At 40.5% G+C, this 24,510-nt stretch overlaps 1 protein-coding gene across 1 annotated transcript in view; it reads right to left on the bottom strand.

Moving 5' to 3' along the window:
* The window catches only part of ctnna2 (catenin (cadherin-associated protein), alpha 2), a 343,169-nt gene that overhangs the window by 30,427 nt on the left and 288,232 nt on the right, over window positions 1-24,510 (bottom strand). Inside the window, exons 10-12 of the mRNA XM_030094501.1 lie at window positions 15,328-15,420; window positions 12,967-13,123; window positions 11,806-12,006 (exon numbers count right to left, since the gene is read on the bottom strand). Coding sequence (XP_029950361.1) covers window positions 11,806-12,006; window positions 12,967-13,123; window positions 15,328-15,420 — 451 coding nt within the window. The remainder of the gene's footprint in view (window positions 1-11,805; window positions 12,007-12,966; window positions 13,124-15,327; window positions 15,421-24,510) is intronic.

Genomic DNA, 24,510 nt, shown 5'->3' with positions numbered 1-24,510 from the left:
TGATCATATTTGAAGCTGGAACATCAGTAAAGCAGCCCTCGATGATCTATAAATTTGCATAAGTGATTCTTGCAGTTCTGGTCGTCCACAGCTGCTTCTTATGGGGTGAGAAGCTTCTCCTCCAGTTTGTTAAACCCATGCAGATATCTGATGGTAGCAGAACATATCTGCTGATGAATCTGCCCTAACTGGTATATAAGATGCATACAGTGACACACCATATATACAGGACTGTCTACTGTGCTTATCTTTATCAAATCACACCTGCCTGCTGTACACTAACCCCACATCACACCGAACACTCAACTGTCACGACAAAGCAATCGGTAACTGCTTATACAGAGAAAAAAGAAACACAAATAGTCCTGGATTGATGTCAACATCACAAACAGCTGCAACAACTTCTTATTTCCTATAATTTGCACAAACCACACCATTAGCACTATTCGCGTCTTCCTGCACACTCCAGAAAGTGAAGCCTGAAATTATCCCATTATGCTGGATTGATCAGACGTCGTCGTCATAAAGCACCATAATTAGCTCGATTATTAAAACACAATGCAGTGATATGACTCACCTACATACTAAAAGTAACCATACAACGTACTTATTGATCGTATGATAGAAAAATATCATGACGACACCGGATGTAACAACAATAATGCATTTTATTTGAAGGGCACTTCTAATTTTAGCAGTCTTAAAGTGATACAGGGCAGGAGATCAGTAGTAGTTTAAGTGGTTAACAGGAAAATAAAGGGATTAAAGAAGAACCATTTAAAGCATCTAAAGGTCTTAACAACCAGACTCCATTACATCTTAAAGAGTCGTCAGTCCCATATTACCTGTTCAGAACACTTTCTTCTCGGAGTGCTGGCCTACTGGAGGCTCCTCGACTCTCTCATCGTAGAATGGGAGGCCGAGCTTTCAGCTATCAGGCTCCTCTCATGTGGAACCAGCTCCCAGTTTCAGTGAGAGATGCTGACACAGTCTCTGTATTTAATGTTATACCTAAAACTTTTGTGTTTAATGAAGCTTTCATTTAGGGCCTTTTCAAGTCACCCTGGATCCTTCTTTAGAGACGCTGCTACAGGTTTAGACTGGAAACTGTGTTGAGGCCTCACTGAGCTTCTTGACTTTCTCACTTACCATGTTTCACTATTAATATCAGAAAATGTTACAGCAGAACATGAACAGCTGATAGCTTCACCTCTGAGCCTGGTTCTGCAAAGATTTCTTCATATTAAAAGGGAGTCCTCTCTTTCTCTCTCACTAAAGCTTGCTCATGTGGAATGTTACTCTGTAAAAGTGCTGTGAGATGACTGCATTGTATTTTGGTGCAATGGAGATAAAATTAAATTTAATTGTTGGTAGCATGATTAGTGGGCTGATAATCGGATCAAATGTAAAATGATTTTTAGGTGATAAAACGCTGCTTTCATTAGTGTCGCAAAGCTGAATCCAAACTGCATCTCGTGTCTGGCGCCTGCGATATTCTACTTTGTGGGAATGAACAAGAAAAACAAAAGCTAAATTTTTTGAATATGAAAACATCTCACAATGTGTTCGAAATCAGTTCAATCGCTGGGACTCTTGTCATGCCGTGAGGGAGGTGGATCAGTTTTCCCCAATTTTAATCAACATGAGTGAGAACATATGATAGTATGTCTGATAGTAACATGAAGAACAACGTCCAGGAATTTCAGATATAACTTTTCTAGCAAGCTACACAAAACACAAGTTCAACTGGAAGCGAGTTTGCCAGTTCCAGATCCCTCCTTTGGTCTCAATGTGAATAGACAACACTAATTTTGCCATTTATTGTTAAAGAAGTAGCTTTAAAGAAATTTGGTGTGAGAACAGATTTGGGTCAGTTATGACACTGAGGTTGTTGAAAGCTGGAGTAAATACCATAATCTCAATATGCGGCATCTGTTAACCAATATGAGGCCGGTGGTTTTATTGTTGTGGCTGATAGGTGTTTGTAGCCCCGATAAACAAGATGAAACAAACATCTTTTAAGTGTGTTTACGGATCGGCTCTGCTCTAACCCAGTGAAATGGGTTTCACCTCGATCCTCACACAGCACTGCTGTTCTCATTGCAATTTCCTCATCAGTGCTCTCCTAACTCCCGCCTCCATTTATGCACTGATTAAGAGACCTAAGCTCCTCTCCTTGGAAGCCCTGAGTTTGCCATCTGCTTCTCATTCTGCGTTTTTTTCCCCTCGCCATCATTACAACAATGGACACAGATTTAAAAAGTGACTCAGCCAGCTCAGTAACTGTTTGTCGCACAGCTATAGGCTGAATAAGGAAGCCATATTGAGCATTTAAAGAGATCCGATTCACCTCCCCATTTACCCCACAAGTACAAACAGCTTTCTCTAAGTTCGAAGCTGCCGGAATCACCAGTTGGGTGGGTACTCTGATTAAAGATTATAAAAAAGCTCCTCAGAGCTATTATGTTAGAGGTGGACAGTATGAACTGTCTTTACTTTTATCCCTTAGTCCCTGCTGCACTTGTTTTTAGTGCGTTTGATCCACTGATTTACAGGCATGACGTGTGGGTGGCAGTGTGAGCATGTGTGTTATTACTCACAGCAAAACCCCGGCTAAATCCTATTTACTGTGCCCCGATGCAATAACAAGGAGCAACGCCACCTTGCCTTTCCTAAACAGCACACTGACTCAGGCCATATATCAGTTTTTTAATCTGCCCTCTCCAGGCACCACATTAGTGATCAGCTTTTAAAATTGCCCCCCGTTTTTGAGAAGACGATTAGTTTAAACACAGAGAGTTAGTGGGCAGAAAAGTGTATCTGGGTAGATCGGGGGGGGGGGGGGGGGGGGGGGGGGGGGGCGGGAGAGGGAAAAGAGAGCGTAGCCATAACCACTTTCCCATTAGGCTATTGATTTTTCTTCCTCTCAAGGACATGCTTCAATCCCGGGCCCATGTGTGGACTGTCTGTCAGGAATCTATGGCTAAGCTTTACACAGAAGAGTTGTGTGCCTTGGCAGCCTGTATTTGGCCCGGTCATAAATCGGACCACGCTCAATATGAGAGAGGGACAGGGAAATTGAGAGGAGGTCAAAGGTCGGCCCACTGAGATGAGCAAAGAGTCGGCCTGACAGGTGTCAGAGGGACATGCGATGAGTGTTTGGGATTTGGCATGAATGGCCGTGGGCATAAACACAGGGCAATGAAACAGAAACACAAACAACTGAATCTCTACCTCCCACACACACATACACACAGGCATGCTTGCATGCGCACACACTGAGGCGATGCATAAATGTTTTACACTTGCGCCCCGCTGAGAAAAGGGAAAAAAAGGGGACTACATCAATGAATTCCACTAAAATCCACGCTCAAATCGCTTAGTGAAATCCTGGGTGACAGATATTGATTTTTTTGGTGGAGTCTAGCTAATTGGACTCAGTACCCTCTAAAAAGTGTGTGGTCCTATATCCTTTCCCTTTGTTCAGCTACACTTAATCATCTTTCCTCCAGCTATAGATTTCTCCTTGACTGTGTTCAAATCCAAAGACATCGGGTCTATGAGGACTGAGGGGAGAGGGAGGCAAAAGTTAACAAGGATCAATAAGTGCTTTATGGTCCAGATCAGATGTGCATGGTAGCTCTTAAAAACCTGACTATCACGAAGAGGGAAACAGGAAGGGAAAAAAACACAACAGCCCTTCATCAAAGAGAAGTATGGAGTCAATGAAACACGGCTCCAACATGGATGCTGGATTCCCACCTTTAACGTCTTAATTAGCACTCAGAGCAGATGCCATGGAGGAAACTGGATGCCCGTTTCATCCAGGTTGAGTCCACCGTCTTGGCCTTGACTTTACGATTAAGTGAGACGTGTTATATAACTAGCTACTATCTATGTTGTGACAGTAACATGTAAAGAAGGGATTTTGCTGGTAAAAGCTTTGTGGTTTATGGTAGATCATCAAATGAAAGTAGCTTCTACTAAATTAATGATTTGGAAAAAAAAATCACAAACTTAAAGTGATTCGGTTCGGTAAGATAATACACATACTGACCGGTATGAAACCAATATAGTCATATGAAGATGTTGTTCCTGTCACCAAGTGAACATACAAATGCTAAAGACACACCACCAAAGCAGCTGAATAAATGCAAAAGCTACAACTCAGCAATAATAACTAAAAAAACATCCTACAGACCTGGCAGTGTTCACAGCTGTGGTGCGATTGTGGAAGAGTTTACACTTACGTCTGATTTGCTGTGACTCAGAGAGACACTTTTACAATGAACCGGACAATGTAAATTCTTGCTGGTCAGCTGATGTGCTATGTCAGCCCACACAAGCAACACAGCACATGTTAGTATCTGTGGCTTAAAGAAATATGTGGAGGAGTAGAAACAGAAATTACACCTTTATGCACATCAATTACAGTGAACGTTGAGCATAAGGTGGCATGGGCGTGTAGGTTCTCTCCCAGTACTGTGGTTTCATCGTACAGCTGTGAACAGGACTGGTTGTAGCTCGCTCCACCCGCCTGTGTGGAACCATACTGAGGCCTGCTGCTCAGGCTGACTTGCTTGTTGTGCACCACAGCAGGCCCACAAGTGCAAAAGCCACCACAGCAGTGAGCAGAACAAACCTATTTGAAAATAAATGACCCGGTATGTTTCTTTTCCAAACTTCTTGTCCAACCAGTATCCATAATGAATTTGTGTTGTGTTTTTTTTTTTTTTTTTTGTATTCGTCTAACAACTTCTGCATGGTAGCAACACTTCCGGGCCACCCTATGTTCATCCCATTTGAAGTGTTGATCATGTCACTTTGGCCATTCTCACCCCTAACAAGCGAAGGCGTGGATGCGGTCGACAATTGGAAATGTCTCCATTCTGTGAGATGAAATACTGAATTAAAGCGATAACTAAACAACCACAGTCAGACTTGCTCCTCCATTGTTCTTCTGTAATAAACACAGTCAGCAGGAACCTTTGCAACTTAAAAACATAACACTGTATCACTCAGGAACTTACCAAAGTGACTTATGTTGTCATTTTTACCTTGGTGCAAGGTGTCTGATAAATAGATATGTAAATTATCTCATAAACTTTTAACTATGTCTCTTTGGGGATCTAAAATCTGACATAAATTCTGTCCTTTACCCAGTATTTAATAAATTATGAGGCTGCTCCCATTAACAAATGCTGTACATTTAAATGCTGGGATTATAAAACTAAAAAACACAGACATGCACGGACGTGCACATGCACACACACAGAGTAATATATTTCCTGCAGGTAGCACATGTTTTAAATGTTCGGGGGGTAATTACTGTTGACGGTGCATATCAGCAGGTCTGCAAATAAAGGTCAACCCTGTTGTTACTGTTTTTCTTGTCAACAGAATATGAAAACTAAATTCCAGGTTCATGATCACGCCGTGGACTCAGACTGACACCAAGATCATCGGCTATCATTTAAGATTAAACATAATCATTCTGCAAAATGCGAGCAGTTCGTGTCAACAGCGGGTCATAAAGGTTCTGCAACGAAGAAGGGGCATCGTACATCACCTCTAACAGTGAGTGCTTGGTGTAATCAATTGAGACAGCTCAAGGCTACGATTGAACTTTACCAACTTAACATGTAAAGCACCATCCAGCTATACTTCAACAGCTTTCATAACCTAAAAATAAAGGTGATACCTTTCTGAGAAAATGGAGGAATAAAGTTGAAGAAAAGATATGTAATTTGTGCAGCACTGTCCTGTTCAACAGGTACAAAACCTCTTCTTCATCTGTTGAATCTGTTTTTACAGTGAAACATTCAGGTAGTGAGCCGTTCGCTTCACATTGTGATGTTAGCCCCTTAAGGAAAGCAAATACATGATAAATAAAAATCAGCGGGCAATCGATCTGATGCTGCAACATCAACAGTTCCCCTATTTGTTGTTCACAGTAATGCTGACATAATGCTTCTGGATCTTGCTGACTCCTGAAACAAGTTCCTCGCTCGGCGGAGGATTAATAGAACACCGGCACAATTATGGAGTCTGGGCATGTGACAAGGTTATGGTCACTCAAAACTGACCTCAAGTGTCCGAGAGATATTGCCACTCGACTTCATCAATTAATTACCCTAATCAATTAAGCTGAATTAAGCAATAACAGAACAGAATGTGCTTAAGATACCACATAAGCGCGACTGTAAGCAGTCTATGATGGCAGAGTTGAGCACCACAAGAGCAGTTCAGACAGATGGCTGTGTGAACACACGTGACTCACCTAATGCTGTTTGCGATTTATCAGCTAACAGGGAGGGGAGCTGATTGTGTCTCTCAATTATCCTGGCAGATGAAAGTAACGAGCGAAACAATAGATATACCGCCTCGCTAAATGGGCTCTAATGGGAGAGATAGAGAGCAGGGATAGAAGGGTGGGTGAGGATGGAGAAAAAGTGGAACGAGGAAAGGGGGGGGGGGGGTTGGCTAAAGCAAATGAAGGACCGCGGCCGGATTTTATTCTCACGGACAGGTAATAGCTAAATTACGTCTTTCCTTTCATCTTGTGTTTTTGTGTGGTCCACTTTTCATGATGGCAGTTTTTTTAGCTGCATGTGAGGATTTTCTTTGAAGGGATTTGCAAAGAAAATAAAAACAACAGTTTCCTGACGGTGTTTTCAGTCCTTCTGAAGACAACACACAATCACATTCTCTGAAGAGACTGAAAGAATCATGAAAAAGCTATACAGCTATACTGTAAAATGTACTATAATTTTCCAGTAATTCATTAGGAGCTAAGTATTCCTCTTCAATCCAACTTTATGCAACTTATGGTCGTAGGACTGACTATGAACAAAGGCAGGGTGCCCTGGACAGACCACACACCAAGTAACCTCAAATAGAGTAATACTCAAACCGGAGTAACTGTGGGAAAATTACTCTTTTACAGGGAAAACTTTCAAACTTCCAGCCCATACTTTCTAACCCTTACTTCGACGTGCAGTTCAGGTCATGAATCAGCAAGTACAGATGTTCCGATAACAAAGCACTTTAGGAATGTGTGCAATACATTAAAGCACTTTAGGGCAATGTGCAATGCAACAAAGCACTTTAAAGAGAAGTAATTTTAGTGAATATACCGAGTAATGATTTTTAAAGATTGTAATAACTGTAATTTGTAACTATAATTTTATTTAATGTAACTATGATGAATTTACTGGTTAGGCAATCTTTGTTCAGGTCCTCTCGTCCGGGTTTGTGGCTGTGAATTGCTTCTGCGCGGTGTTCTTGTTTAATGTCTACCTCTATAATTGTTCACTGTCGTGTACTTGTGACCCCTGTATTCTGCCCTGTTACTGATTCCCTGTCGTTTTCTTTGTTTACGTGACAATTGTCACATTCACCTGTCTAGGGACTACGGATGGATATTAGCCCATGGCTACATTCCGGCATATTTACACATGCTGTTCATTAATATGCACTGTCCCTATTAAATAAATAAATTGAATTGAAATTGAAATTGATATCATTTTTTGCCTCCCGATACCAATTCCGATACTTTTACTGTTGGTATCGGCCGATACCAAGTACCGATCCGATGCCAGTATATTATAAACTAATACCATGCCACGCCTGCATGACTGTCACATGATTATCACTGCGGTGAAGCCTGGCTCAGGTTAAAACCTCTAAAACATGAATCAATACAGCAAATTCAAGCTATTTATTTTTAAATAGAACAGTATAAAAAACAGCAGTGCAAATGCAACTGAACTAAATCATTCTCGGAATAATTATTTTCAATAACTTGAAGTGCAGCCCCAATATTTTTCTATTAAAAGGGAATTTAAATAGAACAATATTAATATTAAACAGTAGTGGAATGACAACTTAAATCTCGGAATATATGTTGTTGCATTTTTAAATGAAAGTGAAAACACAATATTGTAAAACGAAGTCATTTAGATAAAACAGTATAAATAACAGTATTGCAACAGTAACTTAATAAACAAATCTAGAAATATTTTTTTTAATTAGGGTGCAAACATAACATAGTAAAGTGAACAGGGCATTTAAATAGAACAGTAAAAAAATAGTTCAACAACAACTTAAAAGATTCAGTGCTAACGGAGCTAAAGGAGCTAACAGAGCTAACGGAGCTGACCAGTAAATAGATTACTAATTCAATTAATGACGTGTTATCGGATCGGTGCCTGCACTCCAGGACTCACCGATGCCAGCATTTTCGGCAGTATCGGCGCAATTTCGGATACTAGTATCGGAATCGGAACAACTCTATCAGCAAGTTTCTTAAAATAAACGATTCAAGTATATTCACATAGTTGAAAAGTTAACATTGACATTAATCTGGGATCTGTGATATTTCCATGTTCATGTCACTTCTGGGACTTCCAAGTTGGATGTTCAAACTGACCATAAACCCCTGAGCTTTAAAAAAGAAAAGAAAAGGGGGGTTTGTTCCTGAAACTCCAAAATTTCGACATTAGACATATTAAGAGAATTGAGAAGATAGTTACAGATAACCTGTCCTATGCTTCAATAAACATATCATTCCATGTTTCTGTTTGACATTCCTGTGCTCTCACTATGATCACGTTTGTTCATCACCCTCTTACACTGTTCCTGCTGTACTCTGGGAGCTGGCGTTTGGCAAACAGAAGGTTCAACTAGAAAAAAAGACTGTCAAACACGCACCCCAAGCAAAGGATGTTGGTCTTTCAACCCAGGTTTTTGGGCATTTTACTGTATTTTGCACCATGAAGCAAGCATCTTGTAAAATGGCAAAATGTTGAGTTGAGACTCCATCCATCTTTCTGTAACCTTTCTGTCAACCTATTAAGAGTTTGTAAAAACAAAAAGTTTCACTTGCTTCCTTTTGTCACATTACTGAATCAGTTTGTGACATTTGTCTTGAATGATAGTCTGTTTCTATACATTCTGTTAAAAACACCTCTATGACCAACACAGAATATTAATGTTGTTCTACCATAACGGCGTTGGATAAACAGTGCAAATCGATGCAAAAATATGGATACTTTCAACACCTAAGATCGATTCTCATGTAAAAAGATCAATGTTGGTACTCTACATGCTAATTTTATGTAATACCGTGCTTTCTGAATCAAAGGAGAATTTTATTATGCTGCACAGGACCTGTTTTTCCACAGGTTTACATGATATAATGCTATTTCCACCTGTCATATTAATGTGAGCTGCAGTTGAATTAAGGCTCCATGGAGATATACAGAGATCAACTGGTCACGGGCTGCGATGCACGTTAAGGGCAGTAGACCACATTAACCTGCACGGAGCTTTTTCAGGTGTTTCTTAGGCCGTTCCAATCTTCTCTGGACGTATAGGGAATGGAAAAGAAAAAGACTGTCGATTTTATTACACATTACAACTTAAACTCAATCCTACAGTGAAAGAAAACGCAACGACCGGTTAGCTCCGTTGGACGGCTAAATTCCTGCATGCATTAACAATTCATCATCCTGTGCTGCTCATCATTGCATAAAATAAATTGGATAAAAAACAAAGGCAGCACAGCAGAGTACTGGGCAGTACTTTTCCCCTCAGAGTGAGGACATCATTCACTGGAATCTGGTTGGGTTGCTTTCTGTGAGGAATTTGCATGTTCTTCCCATGCATGGGTTTTTCCAAAACAACCTGGTTTTCTCTAATTGTACAAAAACACACATTCAAGTTAATTGGTGGCGATAAATCAGTGTGGTCACCTGGGTCCTGCTGGGAGGAAATAAAGACAAAAAAGGATGCTGATTATGATTGCTAGCTTTGCTGACATTCAAGCTACATGATGTTTTCTCTCATTACAGTAGCGGCAAGATGCAAACTTTACATGAGACCTGTCACTGTTGTGAATCTGGTAGTTTCATTAACCAACATGCTGACCGAGGCATGCTGGGAAAACTTTGCCTTTCAAAGGCTTTCCTTTGTTCTTACTGGATATGTACCAATTACCGAGCAAAGCAGAGTATCCTATAGCCCCGTATTGTTCTTAATGAAATTCCTTCTTTATGTTAATTTTCATTGTAATGATTTCACAGCGTTGTCAAATTACAGAGGAAGTGAGAGGTGGGATGAGGTGGCTGTCTATTACCCACACTGCACTGCAGTAAATCATCGCACAAAATTAATTTATAGGTCTGCAGTGTAGTTTGCTCCTCAATTTCTGACCGAGCAATGCTTTATTTTGCTCAAAATTGATGCATCAAATTGCTCGCAACAACCAGCATACAATTCTGTTCCAAGGTATTGACTTGTTTATCATCAGTTCTTCATCACTTCAGTGATTTGCACCTTTACCTCGTGGGCCTGTGAATATTAATACTAAAAATCATCCCTTATGGCAGCGGCTGCGTTGGAAATGCACTCAAGCACTGTGCGGCAAAAGTTCAGCTTCAAGCTGATGCATGTCGTCCCCCTCTGGGCCGGCTGGAGGTGTGCACGATCACGGCTGAAGACATGCAACGCTCGACCCAACGTGACTTAACCACCCTGCTCATGTTAACATCTCCCGTACATACTCGCTGTCGCAGATGCTTCCTGTATATAATGAAGTGTGTAAGCAGAAGAAGACCCAAGCCACTGCTTAAGGGACTCGGGGACTTGCCACATTTGTTGAGGCAAAGGAGTGAGACAGATGACTCAGTGTTTGTTAAGCTGATATCCTCGTGGCCTGTTGTGGCCTCGTGGCTCCTGCTGGCATCATCAACATGCATACATACTTAAATAGCTTGTAAAATGCAAGTCGATGTGGAGAACTTTTGAATCGCTTAACGCTCAGTGTTATATTTGACTGTATATTTTACACAGTCCCTTCAAAAAAAAAGAAGTAATCTTCCTGATCTGATTGACATTTTCAGTCGCCTCCATCACCAGTTCAATATCTGACTCAGGGCTCGTCGAGCAGCAGAGACGCCGCCACGCACGCATCTGTTTTTAAATGCTGCAGTGCTCGTGAACGCCCCCGAGTGCAAGGCGAGTCAAAGGACATTTGAAACCGTTAAACGGCAAGAGAAATAGAGTGAACTTCATGTAAAGACAGGTATTTGTTTTGACAATTACTCAGCACAAACAAAGTTAAATAAACAGTCAGTATAAAGACAGAAGACAGAAATGTGATCATGTTAATTACACAAAAGCAACACACTGGATGGCCAGATCCAGTTAACACCAGGCTAATATCATGTAATTAACATTCTGAACCCTTCTAAATGAACACAGCTCTCTAAGTTTATAATTATCACTGATTTCATGCCAAACCAAAATACTTATTAAAAGTATTCAAGTCAGTCAATTTTGGAAAAAAAATAAACATTTTTGCAGGTGGGAAATAAGAAATGTGCTCATCTTGTGTCTGGTGTGCTGCAGAGATAAACTCTGACTTTCTGGAAAATACCTCGGCAAAAAGGAAGAGGGGAGAGTGGCAGAAGAGCAGAACAGGTGGCGTCCAGTGTCGGTGTGAGAGCCAAAACACTAATCAAAACTGCAGGAGACGGGAAGATCAGGCTGCTTAGGTCTGTCTGTAAGTCACTGGCCAGGTTAATGTAAGCGTGACAGAGTGTGTGTGTGTGTGTGTGTGTGTGTGTGTGTGTGTGTTTCTGAGCGCGCCCCTGAAAGCAGCTTCACGTGCCAAAAAGCTTGTTGCTAAATGTTTGATGCTAGACTCGGTCCAAGGGTGAAGGATACAGTGTTAATCGTGGCCGTGCATGCTATGTGTAATAAAACATGATGCATTATCCTGTGGCTCCTCGTTGCACTAACCAGTCTCAGACAGGAGCTTGATGGACTCCAGCACGCGCTCGGTGTAGACCCCCGGCTCGTAGTTCTCCATCTCGGCGTTAATGATGTGGACCACACGAGCGGCTCGGCCTCGGATGGCTCCAGCGGTCCGGTCAAGAGTGTCCACATCCCCCTCTTGCAGAGCAATTACACATTTGTTGACGTCTTCAAGGATGTGGTTCTCTGAAGAGAGAGAACAGAACGACATTGGATGGGTTTAAAGAGACCCTGGATATTCTATTGTTGGCATATAAAAAAATAAAATGACTGTTTGCTATTTGGAGTCCTCTCAAAAGAATAGATTGGTCTTTTTAATTAGAATTCTTCCTCTGTTTTTTTTAATTTTATTTTATTTTGTTTGATGACTACAGGAATTGAATCCAAGGATTTATATTCCTCCCTGAATGCGAATGAGCTGTTCATAGCATTGAAATTCAGTGGCACTAACTCATCTTTTTTTCTTGGAGTGAACATAATGAAAATTTTACTAGTGGTCCAAAAATGACCTCAAATAAACCTTAAATGAACTCGGTGATAAAAAAAGAAAACAGTTCAGCTCGTCTAACTTTGCGCTGCATGATAAGAGATCACAATTAGCAAATTACCCTCTCAATTAAGTTCTAATAAATTTGCAAATAATTAACAAGGCAGATTGTGGAAAAAGTCAAAACAAAAAGCAAACAGAGAAAATAAAACATCAAACATTTGAAATTTTTTTGAAAAACAGTCATTTGTTTTTTTCATTCTTAACTTCACTGTTGAAGTGTTGCATTATTCAGTATTTCTCATTCAAATGTTGTGATTACTTATTCATTGTCATCCAGATTTTGATTTTGCATTCCAAATCAAGCCGCCACAGACAAAATGCTTTCAAAGTGGTGATAGAAGAGAACACATCACCAAGTGCAGCTTCATTTCACTTCCAAAATGTGCACGCAAAATGAAGACGTGTTCGGTAGATTTTGTTTTTGTCATAGAGAAAAAAATTGGCAAAAAAGAAATCTACCACTACGACACCTTTTTATTTACATTTCAAAATCTGCCCTCTCTGTAAGAAACATGCAAACTTTCTCTTGTTCTCTCATTTTGACACAAAATGATGAAAATCGAGGTATAAAACATGCCAGTTCGTTTGTCTCATACCTGACACAGACAGGAAATCATCCACGGAGGTGATGTCGTCCACCGCCTCGGTGAGGATGCGCACTTGCTTCTCCCACTGATCCTTGAAGACGTCCATGTTGTCCTGGGCCACCTTGCTTTGGGGGCGGGCGGCCAGAGTGAGGGCGGCGTTGATGACCTGCAAGAAGGGTTGAACAGTTGAGCGCCAGCCATGTTCATTAGCTTATTAACGCCACGTAGGCAAATACCAACAGAAATTCTGCTTAAAGCTAAGGCTGGGATGAGTCCGTGCTCCCCTAGCTGGCACACAATTATGTAATAGTAAATCTCTGTACATGTCAGAACATAGCTTTATTCCAAATAAAATAAAATAAATGAAATAAATGAAATGAGTGTGACTTTGACACTCATATTTTGCTAAAAGCAGGGGGAAAAAAGCCATTTTATTAAGGCCTGTTTTGTGCATTAGTAGATATTTCATATTCCAGTGAGTATTTATGGCAACAGCTTGTGGGACTGATTCAAATTAAAGTTCCTATTTCCATCTTAATGAAGGATCACAACCCCCGAGTGAAGATGTGCGGCCCATGCATGTGTTTTAATACCACAGAGAAAAGAACAGAGGTCCGTGACGCAGGGAAGGGAGCAATTTGAGGCTTTGACAGTACTGCAGTGCTGCTTGTTCATAAGACTAAACAAGTGTTTTTGGGGGAATTGTTTTCAGATGGAGGTATCAGGGTTGAGGATTTAATATTAACACAATCGAGAAAATTCACCCATTGAATCGTCTCTCAAATATATGTTGTTCCTTTAACCAACATGCTGTTAAATTTTTGGATCTGTGCGATGGATGGAAAATGTTGGCTAAGATGAGTAGGATGCAGAACTGAACTGCCATAATTGGGATTAATAAAGTTGTTTGAGTCTGGCTAATGTCCCCGTCTGAATCTATTTGCCGGCCTAAATGAGAGCAGAGAGCTGGGTACATGGTTGATAATGTTAAACGGGGATCGCCTTTCCATTGAAGTGAGTGTGAGGTGAGCGGCAGGGCAGCGGGGCCACGACAGCCCGGCTCATTAGGATTCAGGAGGGACCTGTGTTCCTTCATGTCGTTGGCCTTGAAGACATTCAGCCGGGCCTGTTAGTAGCTGGTACCACTGAAAGTACTCCTAGGTAATAACCAAGACCATGAAACCAAATCGATGTAACAGTCCCACCTCTGCTCTGACACAGAAGGGGGGGAGGGAGGAGGAGGAAAAAAGAAGAAGAAGGAGAAGAAGAAGAAAAAAAAATATATGTATATATATACATACTGGGCTAAATACACACTCGCGAGCTTAAAAGCATGCATTATTTATTGCAGCCTAAAGACAATTACAGCCCCAGAAAAGTCAGAACACTTTATAAGAATACGGAATAAAGGAATCAACAAATTAAAACTTTTCTTCTTCTTCTTTTCATTTTACACGGGTGAGTTGAGTCACAGTGTTATTTATTTATTTTTTTTACCGCGGTTGTTTTTTTAGTTTCACAATATCCTGCTGAGACTCCTCACATCAACAGACTTGTACTTAAGAACAGGCAGCATTAATCATATCACCATGACAGCTGGCATGAGCACTTAAACCAGTACTAAGTCCCATGTTGTTGTTTTTTCTTCTGCTTTTTTCATCACTTTTTTGCTCTTTAGCATCTCAGACAAGATTCAAATTAAACTAATCTGTTGCAGAAAAAGACGCACGATGATGCATGTGAGCAGGGCAAGTCAGTGTGTGTGTGTGTGTGTGTGTGTGTGTGTGTGTGTGTGTGAGAGAGAGAGAGTGTGTGTACACGCAGGTTAACTTGACTCATAACAGATGGAAATATCTCTCTTTGTTCCCCTGTCTCTTTGTACCTCCCTCCCCACTCAAAAACTCTGTCTATTATGTTTTTTAATCTGTGTTAAGCTTTGCCAAGAGGTATCAGGAGAGGATTCTTCCCAAAGTTTTCCAACTTAGCAGGTCTCAGCGGGTGTGCACGGTGGTGCTGCACAATACACACTGAATCCTAAATTCAGCCTCCCTCAAACTCCTTAATACCTCATTCTTATTACTATGTAGACTCCTATAAGAATGATGTCTGTTAACTTTGCAGAATAAAAAAAAAAGATCAATATTAATATCTTCCTTTCTTTGCTTTCTGAAACTGTGCTACAAGGCCCGCCAACACACACACATTATTCCTACCTCGTACAACCATGCTGTCAACTATAATTCTTGTGAATCCAAATTCCCCCCCGAAAAAAAAACTCTCTGAAGTTATTCCTTGGAGATGAATTTCAAGTATTTGCCGGTAATTACTGCTTCATTGTGAGATGAAAGGGATTTCTGTAAAAGTCTTCACCTGTGGACATAGGCTGTCGATTTGGGTGGCCGCCATCCGCACCAGCTTCACGCCCTCTTCATTGTTGGAGATGGAGCAAGCCAGGTTCGCCACCTGAATGATGCAAGAAAAAAAAAGAAAAATACAGTTTTCATCACTTGAACCTGGATACCTTTCTTCCCTGAAGGTCATGAACACAAAACTTTTCCTTCCTCCCGATTTGGCAGTCCTGTTCAGATGGGAGAAATGCTGCAGCTTTTTTAAGGGTTTGGTTGTTAAAAATGCTCCTCCTGCCTTTACTAACAGGAAACTCTTCTTTAAACCAGTTCTAATTTAGCTATGGGAAGCACAGTTGACACATCCTGCACAAAAATGCATCGCCAGCTTTAGCTGAAGGTAATAAGGGAGCAGCAATCTGTGTTAGAACAATCAAATGGGTATTTTCCGAAATGACATCTTTTAAGTATAAAGCGTGCGGCTTGTGTTAGCCCGCTATTCCCTCCGCAGCAGAGCGAGGCAACACTGAAACACAGGGAGGAATTGTGCTAAAAAGACTGTAGCTTTGATACATGCCCACTTGATTTGTGTAATTGTGACTCATATCAGGTTCAGCTGAAGGTGAGAATGCAATTTTGCACAGAACGAGGAAGGCAGCTTTCCTTCCCAACCTTCTTAAATTGAAATTTTCCAGCACTTTCCCCACTAGGACTGCTTTTCTTGATCTGCTCACAGCCCGTATGGATAGAAAGAATAATCACAGTCACCGCTTTCAATACACACATGTGTGCTGTTATTACTCATCATAATTGCATTGCATCTTTGTTTTGCGATCTGTGCAAAGAAAATTTGCTGGTGTGGGAACAATGCAAGCGGTGCCGGGATGCGCTGAACTGTTGCTCGACTTTCTTTAGATTGTTGCAGAAATAGTAAACAATAAAAAAAAATGACAACTTCAAATTTCATTATCTGGCTTCTTTGTTTTTGATGCAATGACTCACATATGACCGCAACGCTCTATTCCTCTGTTTTTTTTTTCTTAATTGTTATTATTTCTTTGTAGCAATTTAAACACTTTGTCTTGTGGGTTGCTGATGTTGATATGACTTCATCAATATTAATCACACTGCATTCATGTTGCACCTTTTATGTGCGAAAGGAAGAATTAAAGTGCTTCACAGATAACAAGGTGGTAATCAGACAAAACAGCTAAACAGTAAATAAAGGACAAGGATGAATGAAAGTAGTGATCATTAAAATAACATGAAGTAAAATTGGATTATGAGCACCTTTAAAAAGACAAATAAACATGATGAAATAAAATGATGATATAAAGAAACATACTGGAAAAAAGATATTAAATAATAAATGAAGAAATACAAGGAATAAGATGATTGAGAAAATAAATAAATAAAAGCCATCAAAATATATGAACCCTTCTAGCAGCTAAAAGCTGCTTCCCAGCGAGGAGCTGAAGGATACTTCTCCAAACACACAAAAGAAAAAAAGGGACCACAACAATCCAGGCCTCTTTTCTTTGTGTCGTTGAGAGAATGGACTTCAAAATATCCCTACTGGCATATAAGGGTCTATACGGTTTAGGACAACAATATTTTTCTGACCCTGTGTTATTTAGAACTCTCACAATATCTGAATTGAACTCATGTTCTGTTCTGTTGAATCAAATCCGTAGAAGCTGATTTTAGATCTGACGCACACTTCTTGTTTTCTTCTCTTTTTAAAAGAGACCTTCAGTTTGTTGCTGCAGCTCAGTGAAGCAGTTGTTCTTTTTTGACTATGCTCTATCTTTGAGGCTCATTTTAACTTCTTTTCATTCTGTTTACATATTTCTATAGTCGTTGCAGTATTTTATGTTTTAAGGAAGCTTCATTAATATCATTGTTTTATTTTGAGATTTTTGTTGAAGAAAAACACTTTGAATTAAAAAAAAAGCTGCATTGCTTCACTCCAACATTTTAGGATTATTAATCATTATTAGTCTGAGGTAGTTTATGTTACTTTGCCCACTGCCGATGCTTCAAAAGTATTTCATCAATAGGATCTTCCAGATGAATTTTATAGATATTCTTCAAAGTGTTTCAACAGTTTACTTCCGTTTGATTTGTCTTTATACGATTGAACTCACAAACATACGTAATGAGGCACTCTTGAAGCATGGGTGAGATTCCATTCTTTTTTAAGACTGAAATTTGAACATGACATGCTGCAGATGCTTGCTCTTCCATGGGAACGTCGTCTTTTATTTTACGGGTGCATAATGATGCAGACCTCTAAATTAGTCCCATCGACACGAACTGCACATGTGTAGAGAATCTGTGTGACAAAGCTGAGTGACATTACACAGACTGAAGCACGGCGTTGAGCTGCGTTTAAGATAATTGGATTTAATCACATTCGGAATGGCCAGGTTCACATAATATGTATACAGAAAGCTGAACTCATTAGGTTGACATTTCTAGCATGGATGTGAGTCATTATGATGCCTGATGGTGCAGAGACATGCATCATTGTACAATTAAGGTACCAGATGTTTTTTTCTTTTTTTTTTTTTTAATGTAGGAAACAACCCTTTCTTTGAATGTATATCTTTCTTTGGTAATAAGTTACAGTTTCTTAATGAGACAATTCCAGTCTCACTTCTTTATGGATTTCTCAACAGTTCATCAAACTCATTTTGGAGAAAAAGACTGACTTTGGTGCCTGGCTAAAAGACGCGGAAAACCTTTGGGGGCAAAACAAAACCTTTTAACCCATCGCGACAGGAACGCAGACAGACCATCTGCGACCGTCTCACGTGAAGCCATTCCTCCACTGTATCACCATCTTTCACTGTTAATTTCCTGAAATTAAAACTCTTTCTAATCCAAGCCCATCTCTGAACAAATCGGATTTCAGCACGAGCCCCGCTCTTGAAACTGAGCTAAAGAGACACATGCCTATTGGCAGCAAAAGGTGCCACTCTGTGTTAGCACTTGTAGTGCTCACATGTCACCGTTTGAGGCAAATTGAGGTAAATCAAATTTGTGTTAGAGGACTCTTGCTTAGAGCTCTGTCTCTTTACTCATGACAGCAATGAGCACATTGATGGATTACAGTCCTCTGCGTGGAGCAGGATGTGTGCGTGTTCAAAGTGTGTCTGTGAGAAGGAGGAAGACAGAATGTGATTGAGTGTCGACTTTCCGCATAAACGTGAGTGGCTGTTCGCAGAGGTTGTGTTGAACCGAGAACTGCACAAAGCGTAATTTCAGTTCCCAGCATTTACTTGCTGCTCAACCTTACTGTAAACGGTGCCGAGAATTTCCACTTCTATGATGCTGTGTCACTTCGGAAATTCAATCCTCATTGTTGCAGAGTAAAACTGACTGGATCGAGTTGGAATTCACTGAAAACACTCCCAGGAGACTAAATGGGTTGGGAGACAAATTAGGGTATTTCGGTTCTAATTCACTTACAATTTCCTTGTATTCTTGCTAAAACGTGGTTCTAATTGAAAGGAATTATTTTTTTATTGAGCTTTTAAACATTTATTTATCCTTTGTGTGTCCGTTGAGTTTCAAAAAGCAGCCAAAAGCTAATGCACTTTTCCTGTTCAGAATCTTTCTTTTTTTTTATTTTATTATTATTATTATTAAGATCCAACTGAAGTGAATCTTAGTTTCCTTTGTGTGGTCCAGATCGACCCTTCGCCTGCTGTAAGAGGAGCCCATGTGAGGCAGCAGGTCAGAGGGCTTACTGGAGGCTGAAAACAAGCCCAACAGGCTCACTCCCACTCTCTCATATCCAGCACAGGGAGACAGGCCGAGGCCAACGCTGCAAAATGCAGCCAAAACTACTAATTGCAATTATCTGAGAAAGTGCTTCTCCTTTGAGGTTTTCTTTCTTTTCTTTTTTTTTTCTCCTTTCTTTTTTTCCTTTTTGTATCCAGGGAAGGAAAAAACCAAGACAGACTGTTTGAGACTACATGGTGCAAGTCTAATACTGATACGGTCAAGGATGTTGGAACAGAATACGTAATTCAAAGAGGCATGTGCGTGTGAGTGTGCATATCTTTGCGTGTGTGTGTGTGTGTGTTGTGTGGTAGAGAGAGAGAGAGAGAGAGAGAGAGAGAGAGAGAGAGAGAGAGAGAGAGAGAGAGAGAGAGAGAGCGAGAGAGAGATCCCATGCCCATTCTTCATTTTAGCCTCGAACAAAGAACTATCGATTTTGTCCTTTTGCTCTGCCCTGGATAATCACTTCAATTCTAATTTGATGAAGGTTTCCATGGCAGTTGGAGAGATGGGCATTCTCATGTACGCTATCTAAATCACCTAAATGGAGTCGAGTAACTGGAAATAGCTCTGATAGTGTAAATTTTTTTTCCATTGTTTTAAGTCGGAGGAGGGATCACAGAGGACTCCACCTCTATTGTCAGGGAGCCAGTGGTAATTTTAACACATTAAGTAACATCTCAACTGTTAATTGCCATTTCAGCCATGAGAGCGTCTACGATGCAGACTATCGTATGAATTCATCACGTAACCCTCCTCAATCTTGAACTCCTTAAGTAATGTCGATAAATCTTTGACAAACTGCTTCTAATCTGAATGTGTTTGATGAAAATTAAAGGTACTTTTTTAAAGAGCAACAGAAAGTATGAGCCAGAAATCTGTTCTGGCTTGCAAAGTTAAACTAGCATTAAACAAATTAACTCTCAAGCACACTGATGTTACATTGGTGATGCATCATTATAATATTCCTCAGGTTGATGCTGGATCTGATCTGCAAAGCTGTGATTTTTAGATAAAATATAATTTTTATGAATATGTTTATACATGCATATAATAAAAGTACATGGGCAAGTTGCTGCACATGCACGTCTTACTGCATTTGTGCCAGTGCTGTTTGCATTCATTTTCCTTATTATTTCTTTTCCCTTGTGTAAGTGACATTCTCCATTAAAGATGAAAAAGGACAGTTCGAGCAGCCTTAAATTGTATTATACCACCTAAATGACCCTTCCAGTTACTTTCTCTCAATAAGGACTGATCGAGTCGGTGATAGCCAAGGTGCACTGCACAACAACTTCGCCAGGATAAGAAGCAGGAAGTGGACTTGCCAAGGAAAAGGATGGCACTGGCAAAAAAGCAATCAGCCGAAATGATGTTTTTAAGATACTGTATGTGAAGTCAGACAGAAGCACTTCGTTCCATTCAGAGCACGCTATGTGGCTGTTTACCTGTGGAGAGAACAGATTTGGTATGGGCTGCCTTTAAAAGTACCAAAGTGTTGCATTTGAATCCATTTCACACTATCTCTCACGCACACACGCATGCACGCACACACACAGCAAATAAATCAGCCTGTCAGCATAGATGGAGCAGAACACGCGACAGGGGAATACAGTATGCAGACTGTGAAACAATTACGGGGCTGCCCATGCAGGAGCGCTGCTATTTGTTTTAGTCACGAGCTGTCAGCTCCCAGCGGTGATGACTGTACACACACACTGTATAGACCGGAGGTGGCAGAAACAGGTCAAAGTGCACGACATCAGGCAGCACAAGCTGTCGAGGTTGTGCGAGGTTCAGATCTACAGGGAATATCAAAAAAACGGGAGTCGACGACCCGCTGCGACTGACTAGAACCCACACCTTTGAAAATCAATCCCTATTAAAAAGTGAAGTGCATATTGCCTGGAGAAGAATGCCCACCAGGCTCACGGCAACATCAAAGGCAATGCCAGACCTCGCAGCATATTAAACAAGAAAAAATGTGAAATACCAAGAACAAAAGCATGAGGTATTCCAGCGTGTGCGGCGCGATGACGTAACCTCCACTCGCCGCTCGGCCCTTGTTTCTCTAACTTTATGATAAACATCAAAACACGACATTGAAGCTTAAGGAAGACAGGAAACTGTTCAGTAATTGACAACAGTGTGTTGAGATAGGTTTGATCAATGGAAGTAACATGAAAATGTACATTTGATTAAAATAATAAACACTACCATCCAGCTTCTATTTCCTTTTTCATCCAACTTGGGGTTCAAGGACTGAATGCTACGCTGAACTGCTGGAGGAAGCTGCAGTATATAACTGTCTGGTGTCAGTTAATGGGGTGAAGATACAACACAATCCCACTGATTACAGATCCTTCTTCCTCTTCACAATCGGCTACCCTTTTCTTCAGCCCCCTTCACACCTTCACCTAAAAGACAAAGTGGAACTAAATTGCAACTGACTCTAATGCACTTAGGAGTTCTCTACACTTCCTAACTCAGAATGGAAATGAGCTTAAGCCTCTGTTTACTAAGTGACAAGTCCACTAATATGTGGCTGACTGGGACACAACCCTACCTTCCTTCCTCCACAAATGATTTCCCCTCTGCAGACCCCTGGTTTCACATACGAAAGCAGCTGCTCTCACAAGTGCAACCACATATGTGAAGACAGAGAGCGTGGCTTTCGAATACCAATTCTCTAAAGTGTTTGTGGTTAAAGTAGCCGTTTAATAGTAGACCAGAATGGTCGAGTTAATCCAAATGTGAACAATCAGGAGAGCACCCCTGCTGGTGGAGGAATAACACAACTGGAACCTTGTGTGTTCTTCTGTTGGGTTTATACAAATAGAAGATCAAGCCTGCATCCATTATCTGAGCATACCTTCTGTGGTGGAGAAACACGTGTTTCTCCTCGAAACCTGGGAGGGCTGGTCACCCTGGCAATATTCAAATAAGTGTATTAGTATTGCATCTGAGCATATTTTTGAACTGTAAGAACAATCTTTTGCCATCGTCGGGAGGCAAATTGGATATATCTCTTTGTCATGCAGACTAGAGCTTCAGTCTTCAGCCTGGTTTCTGTTCACTGTTCCATCAGTGGATTCTTTGAGTGACACATACCACTATCTTATTGACCAATATTATAACTCATTGACTGGGTTAAGTTGTTAAGACTTGCTGACTTTGGTAGGTATGAAAACATGAAATTAAAATGACATCCTGACTGCTGTTTTGTCTCATTTGAAATTTTTTCTTGGTCCTACTAAAATACAATAAAACGCTATATATTGCATATCTAATTCTAAGCGTTATAAACTCATCAACGCCATTAAATCAAATGTGTAGAACATGATGCATGATGATATGACAACGCTTCTGTTTTATACAGCAGAGATAGAGAACAAAAACACCTCATATCGCTTCTGGACACGAGATGCAGAAGGAGTCATTTCTCAACTTGAAGGGAGTAGATGGAGATGACCTCACATCCATTTCATATGCAAATTTGTGGACACGCTGGAGAGGAACAATGACTGACACGCTCAATGATGATAATTACAATGTGGTTGATGACTATATGCAGCAACACAGAGCAGAGTGAGGGTTGACGCAATGAAGAACCAGATACTGCATCTGGACTCGTGCTGAGGAAGCAACTCTAAAGTAATATGCTGTGCTTTGGCATGCAATTAATCATTTTTACAAAGATATTACATCCATCTATCTTCAATATGATTCATCCAACCCAAATTTGCAGAACACCGGAGCTGAGCAAAAATGATTTTGGATGAAAACAGGACACTCTGGGTATGCCAAGGAAAACACAGATGCAACCAAACACACTTTAATTCACACCTACAGGCAAATTAGTGTCATCAATTAACCTCAAGGATGTGTTTCTGGACTGTAGGAAGAAACAAGATTTACTGGAGAAAACGCCCGCACCACAGCTGCACCACTGTGCCACCATTTTACATATTGTCCCTTTAAAATACATCCACTCGCCAAGAATTGCTTTAATTCTTCATTATTACTCCAGGAACCTCGAGCTCCCCAATTATCTCCAGCTAGGCTTTAACTGACTAAAGTAAGCACATTCACAAAGACCCATTTTGAAGGCAACATTAAAGTTCAGTGACCCAATTCCATACGGTGAATGAATCCCTAACAACAGTGACCCCGGTTCACCGCCAACATTTGTCCACTTCCCCCTCTGAGCAAACCTTTACAACAGGAACACGCACAGGTGCATGTGACTGAGGCGCAGAGTGGAGAAAAACACGAGACAGTCCGTCCTGTACCGCACTAATTATAGATACATGCCATGAGTTTCTTTTACTAAAAAAATTACTTCCGCATTAATTACCCTGTAATGTGCTTAATGCTGCTCAGCTCCGTGGCGGACGACGAGGCCGATGGCTCCGATAGCTCCACTTTTAATGGAGTGCTGCTGTGTTCAGTTTCTCCTTTCTCAGACACTTTACATCCACCTTTTGGGGACTTTCATCTCATGATCAATACTGTGAGAAAGAACATTGCAGACGAGCAACTCGTTAGATTGTTTTTTTTTCATCAGGAAAAGAAACTTCCAGAAATTGTTTTTAATCTTAAATCTAGAATTTTTTCATTGTCAACACAAACGTTTTTAATATAAAATAATTAAAATCCTCATAAAAATAAACATATTTTAAGTGGAATATGAAGTTAATTAAATAAGCACATTAGCATCAAAAAGAAAGAACTCTGTGTTCAGTAGATGATTGCAGTGCTTCGTGGCAATGAATCTTGCTTTTGTTTCTTTAATCATCCAATCCATCAAACAAGTGTCGAGTGCAAACTGAATGAAGATACGACATATGCAGCTCTTTGAGTCGCCCCACAAAGGCATGTTCCATACAGATGTAGTACCATTTAAAAATTAAATTAACAGGCTTTCCAATAGTGTGTGATTTATTGCTATGAAGCACTACCACAACAAGCTAATCTATCAAATACATATTTCCTTATTTTTTAATCTTTTTTTGTTTAATATGCAGTTGGATTCAGTCAATAATGCTTTAGTTGAACCTCATTAAGAACGACTAATGGACTTTTACAAAACATGGCCTTATGGTTAAAAATGTACTAATTCAGTGTACTTCTTGTGGTATTTTTCTGATTTAAAATGACATAAAACAGCACAACAAGGGGACAAGACAACCCGGCCCTATGGGTGGTGTTTCCTTTTGGGTGCATGGGTTATCATCAGGTACACAAGCATCCTCTACAGCCCAATTTCAATGGAACAACACATGTCAACAATCGCACCCAAGGGACCAGCCAAGCTGCTGTGAAGTCCTAAGGCTAACTTATATAAGGGGTGTGAAACAAAAGGCCCATGGGCCAAAACCGGCCCACATGTGGCTCCAAGCTGGCCCACCACACCACC

Source organism: Salarias fasciatus, chromosome 6 (genome assembly GCF_902148845.1).
Source record: "Salarias fasciatus chromosome 6, fSalaFa1.1, whole genome shotgun sequence".
Classification (NCBI taxonomy): domain Eukaryota; kingdom Metazoa; phylum Chordata; class Actinopteri; order Blenniiformes; family Blenniidae; genus Salarias; species Salarias fasciatus.
Note: the sequence above shows the minus strand (reverse complement) of the source record. Positions and strands in the feature narration are given on the sequence as shown.